The sequence below is a fragment of the Sus scrofa genome, chromosome 12, assembly GCF_054392235.1.
Source record: "Sus scrofa isolate SSC_HxYL_T2T_F1_AM1 chromosome 12, Sscrofa_HxYL_maternal_Yorkshire_Landrace_v2.0, whole genome shotgun sequence".
NCBI lineage: Eukaryota > Metazoa > Chordata > Mammalia > Artiodactyla > Suidae > Sus > Sus scrofa.
The window spans coordinates 59,567,043-59,579,984 of NC_139394.1; the positions used below are offsets into that span (position 1 = coordinate 59,567,043).

General features: G+C 59.5%; 1 protein-coding gene and 1 long non-coding RNA gene across 17 annotated transcripts in view; one reads left to right on the plus strand and one right to left on the minus strand.

Annotated features, from left to right (window-relative positions):
- NTN1 (netrin 1) overlaps positions 1-4,259 on the plus strand; it is a 241,409-nt gene extending 237,150 nt beyond the window's left edge. For 4 of the 5 annotated variants that reach the window (XM_084982995.1, XM_021066258.2, XM_084982994.1 and 1 more), the window contains one exon: positions 413-824. In XM_084982995.1, the coding sequence (XP_084839121.1) occupies positions 413-741 (329 nt within the window). In that variant the 3' untranslated portion in view covers positions 742-824. 5 annotated transcript variants of the gene reach the window in all.
- LOC100622718 (syntaxin-8) overlaps positions 4,259-12,942 on the minus strand; it is a 251,867-nt gene continuing 243,183 nt past the window's right edge. For 6 of the 12 annotated variants that reach the window (XR_014821849.1, XR_002336834.2, XR_002336831.2 and 3 more), the window contains one exon: positions 9,092-9,266. This is a non-coding gene — a long non-coding RNA (syntaxin-8). Of the gene's footprint in view, positions 6,856-7,491; positions 7,659-8,049; positions 8,301-8,434; positions 8,535-8,637; positions 8,773-9,091; positions 9,267-12,942 lie in introns of those variants that run through there. The other 6 variants (XR_014821847.1, XR_014821854.1, XR_014821846.1 and 3 more) reach the window with 4 other exon arrangements.

Consider the following 12,942-nt stretch of genomic DNA (forward strand, 5'->3'; position numbering starts at 1 on the left):
TGAAGAGGCTCCCCTCAGCTTGTGCCAAGGGGCCAGCACTGTGCTGGTGAAGGGCACCTGCCTGGCAGCTGCAGTCTGCCCAGAGCGCTGGGGGCGTGGTCCCTTCCTCCAGGCTTCTTCTGGCCTTCCCCGACCCTGGGGGAGGTTGTCCCCAAAGACGATGCTTGGGTGACACCTTCAGCACAGGCAGGAAGGAAGAGTTCTTGGAGCAGTGGCCCTGGCGCCCTATCAGCAGGCAAGGGTCCAGGGTCGGCTTTGCCACCACGCAGGCATGCCCCGGTGGGGTCTCCCAGCCCCGGGTCTCCTCTTTCTTCTCCATCCCACAGGCAGTCCCATCCCCGGCGCTCCTGGCCACAGGCGCTGGGGACCCAGGCGGCAGCTGAGGCCCACTCCCCTGTGTGCTTCCTTGCAGCCGTCCAGATCCACATCCTGAAGGCCGACAAGGCGGGGGACTGGTGGAAGTTCACGGTGAACATCATCTCCGTGTACAAGCAGGGCGCCAGCCGCATCCGCCGCGGTGACCAGAACCTGTGGATCCGCTCGCGGGACATCGCCTGCAAGTGCCCCAAAATCAAGCCCCTCAAGAAGTACCTGCTGCTGGGCAACGCGGAGGACTCGCCCGACCAGAGCGGCATCGTGGCGGACAAGAGCAGCCTGGTGATCCAGTGGCGGGACACGTGGGCGCGGCGGCTGCGCAAGTTCCAGCAGCGCGAGAAGAAGGGCAAGTGCAAGAAGGCCTAGCGCGGAGGCAGCGGCGCGCCGGGGCGGGCGGGCAGGCGGGGCCGGGGCGCGGGAGCGGGAGCGGGAGCTGGCGGCCCGCCACCGCGGCCGGCCGTGTGGACTTGGCCCGCGAGGGCGTTCCCAGCTGGGGGGCGGGGCCGCGGCCGGCGCGGGGGCGGGGTCCACGGCGGCCCCGCCCCCGCCCCGCCCCACGGGCCCCCTCCCCCGCGGCCAGGCCCCCGGAGAAAGGAGGGCGAGACTCAGCTACCTCACGGCCTCCGTCCGGAGCCGCGATGCGCTCCCCCGGGGCCGGGAGGGGGGCCCGGGCGGGCGCAGGACCGCGCAGGTGGGCCTCGGCGAGGGCTCGAGAAGGGCGGCTGAGGAGAACTGTGAACTCCCAGGCCCGCCGCCAAACCATCACCCCAAACACACAAGACCGAAGAATCCCTTCCCCTTCCTCCCAGCCTTCGTTGGGAATTCCCACAGGGATCTTGACGGCGACACCTTGGGCGAGGGGCATTTGAGGGAGGCCTAAGTAGTCTGTCCAGCCCGCCCTCCACCTGCCGCCTCTGTCCCCCCGGGTGGGGGTGGTTTACAATCTGTGCAGCCAGAGCAGTGAAGCTCCTGCTGGTCCTGCCCCCGCCCAGCTGGGGGGTGGATGCTGGACCAGGATTCTGGCCCAGATCGAGGGCAATGGGGCCAGGGACACCCCCGAGAGGCCCGAGCCGGGTGGTCGTGGTCGGCCACCGCGCCTGCTGGCGCTTTGGGTTGGAGGCGGCACTGCAAATGCAAACCCTCCGTTTCCTTTTTGGAAAGTTGGAAGCAGACCCTTTATGACATTTTCCAGGGGAGGGGGAAGGGGCGCTGGCTGGGTTTACGGCAGTGACACTGTTTGTGTAATGACATCAGCTCCCACAAGGCCCCTCAGCGGTGTCAACAGCTGGGGAGGGCCTGGAACATAGGCTAAGGCGCTCGGATGGCTGGGGGAAGTGGGGACCGCCGTGCCTTGAGGTGCCTGAGCACCTGCGGTGTGGGCTGGCAGGGGCAGGACCACTGGGTTTCTGGGTACCAAGGAAGCAGTTGCCACCTCCTGGAGCAGGGCCCGAGGCTGCTAGGCTGAGAAAGCCTGCTACAGCCCTTCCAGGCCGGGCTGCCTCCGCAGCTGTCCTGGTAAGGCCTAGGCTGCACCTGGCCACGCTCCTTGGCAGCTGCCTCCTTGGTGGACGCCTCCTCGCCCCCAAGGACAGCCAGGCATCCTTTCTAAAGCTTCCTAGAGATACTGTCCCCAAGCAGGCAGCCCTGGTCCACGGGGTCCGATGTCCTCACACAGGCTTATGCCCCTGCCCAGCCACCTGCCCGAGCCCGCTGCACTGCCCCGGGGCCCCCCAGACCTGCCCGCACACTGAAAGTCAAGGCCTGGCTCTTCTCAGAGAGGAAATTGGTTTTATCTTCCCTGCTGGAGTTTGGCAGCCCAAAAGGGTCGTAGCCCAGCAGGAAGCTTGGGCCCTCCTGGTCTGGGTTCCCTCTGCCTCCCTGCTTCGGCCCGTGTCGCAGCTGCCGTGTACTGGGCACCTGCTCTGTGCCAGGCACTTTACTCCTGCGACCTCATGTTATCTTCACACCAACCCTGTGAGACAGGGGTTCTCACCCCCACTGACATGGAGTAAAATGAAGCCCAAGGTCACTGGGCAGGAAAGTGGGAGAACTGGATTCAGACTGGAGCTGGGCTCTCGGACCACAGGCCTCGTTGCACGCAAGCTCTGCGGCCCCTACTCAGTTCTTCTCGGGCTGCAGGGGAATACTGCCAGGTGAGTCACCACTGAGGTTGGGCACAGTGTCATCTTCAGAGGTGGCAGCCAGGCTGGTGGGCAAGTCTCTGGAAGCCTGGCCTCAGCTAATCCTGAGGCTGTTTGGCTGCCTGGAGGTGTTTGGGGGCATTTCAGAGACGCCCCCAGAGACAGGGAGAAGACAGAACAGCCCTGGGAAGGCGTACTGGTCTCAGCGGGATCCAGGACCAAGGCTGAGAGCCAAGGAGCTTTTCCAAGCAGGCAGCAGCCCTCCAACGCCCCGTGTGGTGTGCGTGCGTTTTGTCGGCCCAGTCCTTGCGAGGCACTGCCCTGCTGAGACAGTCGTCCTGCTTCTGTTCACACCAGCCCGGCTGCTCTGCTCTGCCTGGAAGGGCTGTGGCAGCCCCGCCCCCTCCGGCCCTGGGCCGGAGTCTCCCCCCCACGTCCCCGAGGGGCTCGCACTGCTGGCGTCCCAGGCGCCCCTGCTCTGGAGCCAGCGGCCTGCCCAGCAGCAGGGCACTGTGCTTCCTGGTCAGCCAGGCTCCAGCCTCGCCCTCCTGCTCAGCACCCCAAGGACAAAGGGGCCTGGCCTCTGCGGACGGTCAAGGTGGCAGCTCGGCCAGGTTGGCATTTGTCCACACGGGCTGCCTTCCCCGCGTCACAGGCCCAGCCCGAACCCCGGCCACCTCTGAACCCAACCCCGCAGGTGGCAGTGAGGACCCAGCCTCGGGAAGCGTCTCTTCCTCCCCCGCCCCCGCCCCGGGAGATGGAACAGGAGGTGAGGTGTTGCGGTTTGTACAGTTAGGAGAGGGTGTGGAGTGGCGCTAGCGTTCGAAGAGTGTATTAACCAGACTTGTGATGTGTAGGTGCTTGAAGAAAAACATACCAGATTAGTCTTTAAAAGAAAAAGATTCCCAGTTGTCCTTGTCCTTACCTGCTGGGTGGTGCGGGGTCCCTGCTTTTCTGCCACACGGTGACGCTGAAGGTTGGGGTGGAGGTGAGGGGACAGATGGGGGGCTGCCCCCTGGACCTGCCTGCAGGCTGAGGCTTCTGTGCCGAGCGAGCGAGCGGCGCAGGGACAGCAGCCTCAGGTCCCACAGCTGCCAGGGAGGGAGGGAGGGAGCTCTGCGGCCCAAGCAGGGGAGGCCGGGAGCTGCCCACTGGGGCTCTGCCTCTGCAGTAGCCGCAGCAACAGGCACAGACCGCCTTGAGTTGCCCGGGCTGCGCCGCGATAGAAATCACGGAGACCCCGAGGGATCAGGAGCTGGTCCCTTTAGGTAACTGAAAAATGTCAGGGTCTCCGTGTTCAAAGGCAGGCTGGAGCGTGGAGCAACCGCAGTGGGGTTACCGGGCCCAGACCCGGACCACAGCCAGGCCGCACCCTAGGGTACCCAAGCGTGTCCGCGCCCAGACCACGCCAGCCCCACTCCCCTCCTGCTCCCCAGCGCCTCCCACCCTCCCCGACTCCCTCCTGCCTTTCGGAGTTCTGTTCACTCAGAATTGTAAATGTTTAGTTGTGACCATGACATATTGTTTGGGTCAATGTTCCTTTCCAATGCATACTAATATATTACAGTTATTATATATGAATATATTTAATGACATGAAAAAGTTGTGGATTTTTTTTAAGGTTTTTTTTTCTTTTTTTTTTTGGTTAGAATTGTAATGGACCCAGATGGAACTTGTAACGTGGGCCCCACATGATAGAACTAAATTCCGATATCAATTAAATAAACTCTTGTACACTGTTCTCCATCTCCCGGTCTTTATTGGAGGCCTGAGTGCGGGTGGTCGGTGTGCAGAGGAAAGGATGGCAGTTTTCAGGCCATTTAAGGCGGGTGGCTTCTGGTCTGAGAACACACCAGTGTGACAGAGCCCAAAGACCCCTGCCAGACAGACAGGAGAGGGCAGCTTTCCTTGGAAGGCCCGAGGGGCTGGCTGGCTCCGACTGTGCTTGTGAGCTAGAGGCTCTCAAATGGGACAGCCCCAAAGAGGCCGTCCCTGGGATCCATCCCGGCCGCTTCCTAGGGCTCCGGGCCAGGGGGCCCCAGGGGACAGGGCAGAGCCACCCTTGCAGCCTCCCCATCTGACCCCAAACCTGCAAGGAGTGTCCGGGTCTTTCCGCCACCAGTCTTCTGTCTGCAGCCAAGGGGAGATGCGCTAAAAAGACACCAGGGCTGGTGACGTGCAGAGGTTCTCCTCGCTAAGGCTTCACGGGGCGCGGCGGCCTGGGTCAGGGTCAGCGCTACGCAGCCCCCAGGGGCTGAGCTCACTGGGTTTCGGGGGAGCGCGGTTTAAACCTCCAACTGGCTGTGATTGCTCTATTAAATAAACAATTCAGTTATTAGGGACATGTTGGGTGGCCATGCCAAGTGGAGCCGATTGTCACCAGGAAGCTGTAATTTCTGCACCCAGCTGTTTGGAAAACAAGTCTAAGCGACGCAGGTTCATCTGGCCCCGGAAGGCACATCCCCGCTGCGCGGAAAGCTGGCCGAGGCGCCCTTAGCTTCCGCTCGGAAAGGAACAGGGCCAGCCCAACCTGCGCCAGGAGTCCGGCTCTAGGAACCAGGGGTCCACGCCAGGGTGGGGAGACGCAGGGGGAGTCCCGGGTCCACGTCCCAGCTGGAATGGCAGTGCCTGACACCAAGCCGGTAGGGACAGGGTGCGGGTCTCGGGCGAGACCTTCCTGCAGCCACAGGCTCCTCTCAGAGCCAGTTCAGACCCCGCTGGACCAGGTGCAGGATTCAAGACATCTGCCGCGTTCAGGGCAGCCAGTCCCCTAAGCGGCTGCTAATTCCTGATGCAAGGGGGTTGGATAGGTCCGTTTTAGAGCCCGGAACGCCAAGGCAAGAGCCGGCGGAGGGGTTGCTGAGGGGCCAGCATGGTCCAGTCCAAACCCCAGACCCTCCTGGGGGTCAGAGAGCTCCCCAGGGTCTGGCCAGCTCCCGTGGAGGCTCACGCCTTTGTAAAGCCCTCCCCGCTGGCCCGAGACAGCGCCTTGGGGCAGGCACTGCCCGCTCACGGCAGAGACGCACCTAGGTTTCTGATTCTGTTGAGTGGAGCACGCCCTACTTTTTTAAGACTAAATAAAGACGTAAGAAATACGCCAGGAATAACTCGGCGTGAAAGGCCAAATGGAGCCAGCGCTGAAAGGAACGAGTTCATCGGTTCAAGTCCTGTATCAAACTGGAGACGCTACAGGACCGCGAGTCACTGCGGGAAAGAGGGGGTGCGCTTCCCGTTACTGGTGCGTAGTTGGAAGGCAAGCTGGAGCCGTGGGAAGCGATCAGAGGAAAGCTGCGTCTTGGCCGCTTTGTTAAATCAAGGGGCAGGGGACTTACTTACCTTCAGCAGGGCTGGAGAAGCCCCAACTACATAAAAGATCATCTCTAACTAGTGTAGGCAGAAAGCTCTGCTGTCTGCGAAGCAAAATGCAGTGCCAGGCGGGCTGGCCGTTCCGAGGACGGGTCCAGAGAGAACCTGATGGTTCTCGAAGCAGAGGGGCAGGCAGAAATCCTGCAGCAGCCCCTCGGAAGGAGGGGCCAGGGCCCGGCTGGAGCCTGGGGGGTCTGAGCGAGCAGATGGTCCGGGGGCTAATGAAAACTAAGGTTTAATTACAGTTATTAATAATAAGGAAGCTTCAACGGAACAGAAGTACCAGGTGGAACAAGGTATCTGGATTTCTTTATATGGTATCCAGACATAAATGCTTATAATTAATAATCAGTTAAGTTCAACAATACTTAGGCTGTTATTTTAATAAAGTTTACTTTCCTCGGAGACGCAGCCAAGGTGATGGGTCTTGCGTCGCTTCCCTCGGCTAAGTTCTTCCTGCTCAACCCCTTGATTCAGACCTGGCCGGCCAACGGGACTGTGGTCCCGACACCTTGGAAAGGGGGGCAACCAGGCCTGGCCAAAGCCAGCTGACTCCAGGGTGGGTCCCGATGAAACAGATCCCCAGACTGGCCCAGCTCGGCCTATTCTGGGTCCCCTTGGGGTCAGAGTGGGGCGGGTGTTTCGTAAGAAGCCCTCTTCGAGGAAGCTGAGGAAAGCGGGCGCCTCCCTGCCTGGCACCGCCCGGGGCCTGGAGGGCAGGTCCCCACCATCTAACCTGACCAGCTTCTCATGCCGTCCCCTGCCTGCGGGTCCAGAGAAGTGAAGCCACTGGTCCAGGTTACCCAGCCCGCAGCGCTGGGCCCGGGCCTCGAGCCCACTCAGCCAGGAGAACAGAAGCTGCTGTGTGCAGACGTCGGCTCGGCGTTTGGCTCGGAAAGGCCTCTGTGTGCGGCTGAGCCAGGCCGCCGTGGCTCTGGTTCAGAGATGCCCCATGCGTTGCCGGGGCTCCGTGCTGAGCAAGTCAAGAGGAGGTGAGAAAGTCAAACAGACCCTCAGGGCCGCCTCCCATGAGCCCCAAAGTGGGGGGCTCCAAGGAGACGCTATTTATACAGATTTGGGGTTTTGTGCGACAAGCCTGCAAGATGTGCTCCGTGGATTCCTGACCTTCCATCAGGGGATCCGTTAGCAACCGTCCCACCCCTGCCCACAAGGAACACCCGTCCCGGGGGCCTTGCCGCTGCCCCTCCCCGTCCAGCCCGGCCCCTCGCCTCCAGGAGCACGTCCGTCCTGAACCAGGCCTGCCTCCGGGTCCTCTCCTTTGCTTCCCAATCCCGTTCCCCAACCGCGTGGCTCAAGCTCACGGCTGCCCGGCTCCCTGCTCCACCCGCAAGCCACTGTCTGTGTGAACCGCTCCCAGGGCCTGGCCTTGCTCTGCACGTGCTGGTCCCCGGGGTCCAGACAGACGGAGCTCCTGCTCTGCCCGGGCCCACGTGTCACATCCTCACCAGGGTTTGCTCTGTCACCCCGGGTCAGAGGCCTGGGTCTCCCGGTGTGGCCCACCAGGCCCACTGGGTGTAGACTTGGGTTAGAGGGAGGATCCTATCATCTGAGCCACAGGGGGTCTCTGCGCTTCCAAGTGCTCACTCACCGAGTCCTGGCGGCAGCCCCAGGCAAAAGGCCGTCTCCTCTCCATTTTCCAGAGGAGGAAACGAAGCACAGAGCAGGTCCCTTGCCTGCGGTTGTCACTGGGGCCTGTCCACCCAGTTCAGGCTGTAGGGCACTTCTGGTCCCCTTGCTGAGGTCCCAGCCAGTGAGCTGTGAGCAGAAGCTCTGGCTTCACTTCTGGGCCGAGGGTCTCCAGAGTCCCCCACCTTCTGAGGGAGCCCACGTGCAGCTGTCCCACCCACCAGGGCCTGGAGCCCGGAGCTGAGCTGCACGGACAGGCGACCAAGGGAGGCGCTGACCCTTGGGATGGTCCTGGGTTTGGGTGGCTGTGAACACAGCCCTGTCCCGGTCGACGTGGATGGAGCCAAGTGTGACCCCAGGCAGGCCACGTCCAGGGCTAGACTACCTCCCAATGAGGGCCGTGTGCCACCGCCACACATGCCCCAGGAGGAAGCAGACTGCTCGGGTGGCCTGGGAGTGACCGGCCCCCCCAGGGAAGAACTGCCAGGAAGAGGGTCACCCACACTCTGCAGGGACTCACGACAGGCCAAGTCCGGAGCTGTGACTCCCTCTGACGGGGGGGCCGGAGCACTGGACCCTCAGGTCTGGGGTCCCTGGAGTCCACGCTGCGCCCAGCTGTCCGTGGTCCCCTTGTGCTTGTCTTAGTCCCGGGGGTTGGGGATGGCGGTCAGGTCACGCCCTCTGGAGCGCAGCTGCCTGTAGTCTCTAGAAAATCCATACGAGACCCCCCAGGACTCCGCTGCCTGCTCTCTCCTCTTCCTCGGGGGAGCCCTGTGCCGGGAGCGCCCCATCACCAGCCCTGACCCTCTCCCCTCGAGCCCTGGGGGGCAGAGCCCGCCCTCCCTCCGCACGGCTGGCGGGGCTGGGGGCACGACGCTTGGCCCTCTCCCCTGACCCGCTCTCACCACCTCTCCCTCGCGCCTGGCGCCCTTCGCGGGCCTGGCCCACCCGTGTGCCCCCGTCATCCACACACGCGTCCACTCGCACACCCTCGAGGTTGTCGGGCTGGTTTAGGAGCCAAATAAAGGCACCATCGTCCCGATGCCACCCTCCACCTTTCTTTGAGGCCTGGTCAGTTCCGTGCCCGCAGCTGATGCCCTGCACTCACCACGATGCTCGGGGCTGGAAAACGGGCTCCCCACACCCAGCGAAGAAAAAGAACACGCTCCTACGGCTGAAGGGGGGTCCCCAGGTGGAGTCCGGAGATACGTCCCCACTAGGACTGGTGACCACGGTGGGGGACCTGGGCGGGGCGGCGGGTGGCAGTCACACAGAGTCGTACGCTGTGTCACAGCCCTCACGTCACTCCTTCTTCGCCACCTGGACGCCCGTGGCCCTGGCTGCTCACTTGTTTCCCACGTGGGTACACGACTTCCCCAGAGGCCACCGACTGCCTCTGAACGCAGCACCGTCCCCCAGGAGACCCAGCACACGGAGGGGGGTCACGAGGGAGCGCCCCAAAGACCAAGGCAGGACCCCAAAGGGCCACGCTGCCCGATACCCAGGCAGCTCTCTGGAGCCACCGTGCCATTTGCCTTTGCTGAAGCAACACACGCCACGAGTTGAGAGCTTTGGGGGCATTTATTGAGAGCAGCTTTCGTGTACCAAGAGGATGCTGAGTTTTCTCCATCACTGGCAGGTGTCATGGCCGGTGGGCCCCCGACTGCCACTAGTTGGTCGGCCAGACTGCCACGACCACGATGGCCACGAGCAGCAACACGATCACCAGTATCATCCCTGAAAAACAGAAGCACACAAGGCGTCCTGGAACCACTCACACCGGAGAGCCCTCTTAGCAAGTGTCCCCCGAGAGGACTGCGCATACAGTTCTCGGGGCGGGAGGGGGGGGGACGCTGTTGCCGTCAGCAGCTGCTGACTTTGGACAGGGTCCGGGGACCCCACAGCATTCCCACCTCGCCACCTCGAGAGCTGTGCCCCCAAAGTGCCCGCACTCCTGACGAAGTAGAGCCTCCCGGTGCAGCCCCTCACCCGGCACTGTTTGCTGTTTGCATGGACGAAGCCCCAATAAACCTAAAGGCTCTAGAATTTATGGAGAAGTACTGATTCCAGAACGCATTCTCACCCCGACCCACATGGCTTTGCCCTTTTCTTTTTTGGGGGGGTGGTGGGGGCACACGCCTGCAGCATGTGGAAGTTCCCAGACCATGGATCAAAGCCCCACCACAGCAGCGACCCCAGCTGCTGCAGTAACAATGCTGGATCCTCAACCCGCTGCACCACCAGGGAACTCCCAGCCTGGCCTTTTCTTCTTGAGCCCAAGATACTTAAGGCACCCATCTGTACAAAGTCCGAGAGAGGGAATTTTTCTTTAAAAGTTTTGTTTCTGTTTTGGCTTGTGTTTTCACTGTGCCTACGGCACATGGAAGTTCCCGAGCCAGAGAGTGAACCTGTGCCACAGCTGTGACAACACTGGATCCTTAACCCATGGAGCCACCAGAGAACTCCTTTAAATTTCTTTTATAGTGACATCGTCTAGTTTTAGTTTCTCTTTTTGTCGATGAAGGAGCACGCCAGCCCCGCCCCAGCCCCAGCTCCCCATCAGCACCTACTCCTGCCCATTCCCTCAACACCGATGAAGAGGGAGGCCCAGGACTCAGCCCCTCCGCTCCCCGAGCTTCCCGTCTCCCATCCCAACTCACCCAGCAGGTAATGAGTGCTTCCCAGAGACTGGGCGAGGCCACGACAAAGTGTTCACATGCTAAGCAAAGGCTCCCTGAGCTACTGAGTCCCCCCCCAGATAGCAGACACAGCAGGTGAAAACGCTCCATGGGAGTTGCCGTCACGGCTCTGCAGTAACAAACCCAACCAGCATCCCTGAGGACACAGGTTCCATCCCTGGCCTCGCTCAGTGGGTTAAGGATCCCACGTTGCCATGACTGTGGTGTAGGTCGAAGATGCGGCTCGGATCTGGCATGGCTGTGGCTCTGGCGTAGGCTGGCGGCCCCAGCTCCGATTTGACCCCTAGCCCGGGAACGTCCATATGCCGCGGGTGCAGCCCTAAAAAGCAAAAAAGAAAAACACTCTACGAAGTGACAGGTGAGTCGGATCACGTGGTTGTGTGGCCCCCGGACAGCCCACCTCAGACTGGGGAGCTGCTTCGGTGAAGGTCAGGGTCCCAAGAGCGGAGCAACCTCTTCTCTTACAGGAAGTGGCTCACACGTCACAGACCTTACTAGCCAGATAACCGCTGGCCACATCTGGCTTCAGGAGCTTCAGAGCCCCCTGTGGCCACTGGCTACCATCTTGGACAGAGACAGTAAGGAACGTATCCATCATCCTAGAATGCTCTTCGGGACGGAACGGACAGAGTGGGGCCTTCTGGTTGTTTACTGCTGCATCCCCAGCATCTGCAACAGTGCCTGGTGTGGAGACGCGACACACAAGTGCTGAATCAATGAAGGGCTGCTCGACGTGTTTTCAACACTCACTCCACACTTGGACAGCGTCCCACGCTGGGAATTCTGCTTTCCCTTCTCCTTGACTTGGTTTTGTTAAATTACGGTTTTCTGGGAAATTGCCCATTTTCTCGGAGTTTCCAAAAGCACTGGCATAAAACTGTTCATTATATCCCCCCATAGTTTAAAGACTGCCCCGTTTCTGTCCTTCTCTTCATTTCTCACACCACCTGTTCGTGCATTTTTTTTTTTCCAGCCTTGCCACAAGCTTGCCTTTTTATTAATCCTTTCCAAGAACAAGTTTTTGAGTCTGTTGATCAGATCTCATTTATTAATTTCTGCATTTATTTTTCTTAATTCTATTCATACACGTTCTTTGGATACACTTTGTTTTTTCTCTAACTCCTTCACGTGAAAGTTAACTCCTTTGTTTTCCACGCTCTTCTAAATATTACCCTTCTAAACCTGCAAGTTTTGATACAAGATACTTTCACTGTTGTTAGTTTCTAAATTCGAAATATTTTAACATCTTCAACAATATCTTCTTTGGCCTGATAATTATTCAGAAGTGTGTTTCAAGATTTCTGGTGATGGAGTTCCCGTCGTGGCTCAGTGGTTAATGAATCTGACTAGGAACCATGAGGTTGCGGGTTTGCTCCCTGGCCTCGCTCAGTCGGTTAAGGATCCGGTGTTGCCGTGAGCTGTGGTGTAGGTTACAGACACGACTCAGATCCTGCCTTGCTGTGGCTGTCGTGTAGGCCAGCAGCTACAACTCTGATTTGACCCCTAGCCTGGGAATCTCCACATATGCCGCGGGGAGCGGCCCTAGAAAAGGCAAAAAGACAAAAAATTAAAAAAGATTTCCAGTTATATGGAAACATGCTTATCAAAATAGTTATTTGTAAAATTCTGAGATAATCACACATGTACTATATTTTGATGTGAAACTGTCTAATTTCTACATGACAAAGTCACAGGCCCTATCAGTATTAACTGTTTGCTGCCTGCCTTCTTTTTTTTTTTTTTGTCTTTTTTTTTTGCTATTTCTTGGGCCGCTTCCGCGACATGTGGAGATTCCCAGGCTAGGGGTCGAATTGGAGCTGCAGCCACCGGCCTAAACCAGAGCCACAGCAACGCAGGATCCAAGCCGCGTCTGCAACCTACACCATAGCTCACGGCAACGCCAGATCGTTAACCCACTGAGCAAGGGCAGGGACCAAACCCGCAACCTCATGGTTCCTAGTTGGATTCGTTAACCACTGCACCACGACGGGAACTCCTGCCTTCTTTTTTTAAATATGGTTTTATTTTGTGAGTTCAACACTTTTTTCTTTTTTGGGGGGAGGGGGTTGTGCCCATAGCACGCAGGCGTTCCTGGGCCGGGGACTGAACCTGCACCACAGCAGTGACAACATCAGATCCTTAACCCCTAGGCTACCAGGGAACTCCTCTGCCTCCCGTCTTAACTGAAGGAACTGCTAACCCTCACTTAGAGGCTGGGAAAAAGAAGAATGCCATTAGCTTTCTCATCCAAGTTCACCGACTCCCTGAGTTCCATCCTCAGATCCCCAGGATTCAACATAGGTCAGGCCAGGTCAATTTTAAGCCCAACCCATGTCAGCGCAGCACATCCACGGTTTTAAACACTGAGAAACCTGCACAAACTACAGGGCAAGCTGCCGCATCATCTCCCCGTGACGGTGCGTGGACTTTTTCTAACACCCCTTCTGTGCCGATGACCCAGTCTTTCGAGCGCGCCCCCTCTTGGGGACCTCAGACTTCGCCTGCCTCCATCCACGGAAGCCCCGGCCTCTCCATGGGGTGTTTGCAAACTTCCTCTCTGGCTTGTGGTCTGTTTCTGTACAACTCATGAGCTCGGAGTGGTTTTTATACATTCAAAGGGTTGTCGGAAGAGAAAAAGACGACAAGACGTGCTGTCTGGGGTCTGCAAAGCCTGCCGCGCCTACCGGCTGCGGACGCTGCCACATGTCGCCGTG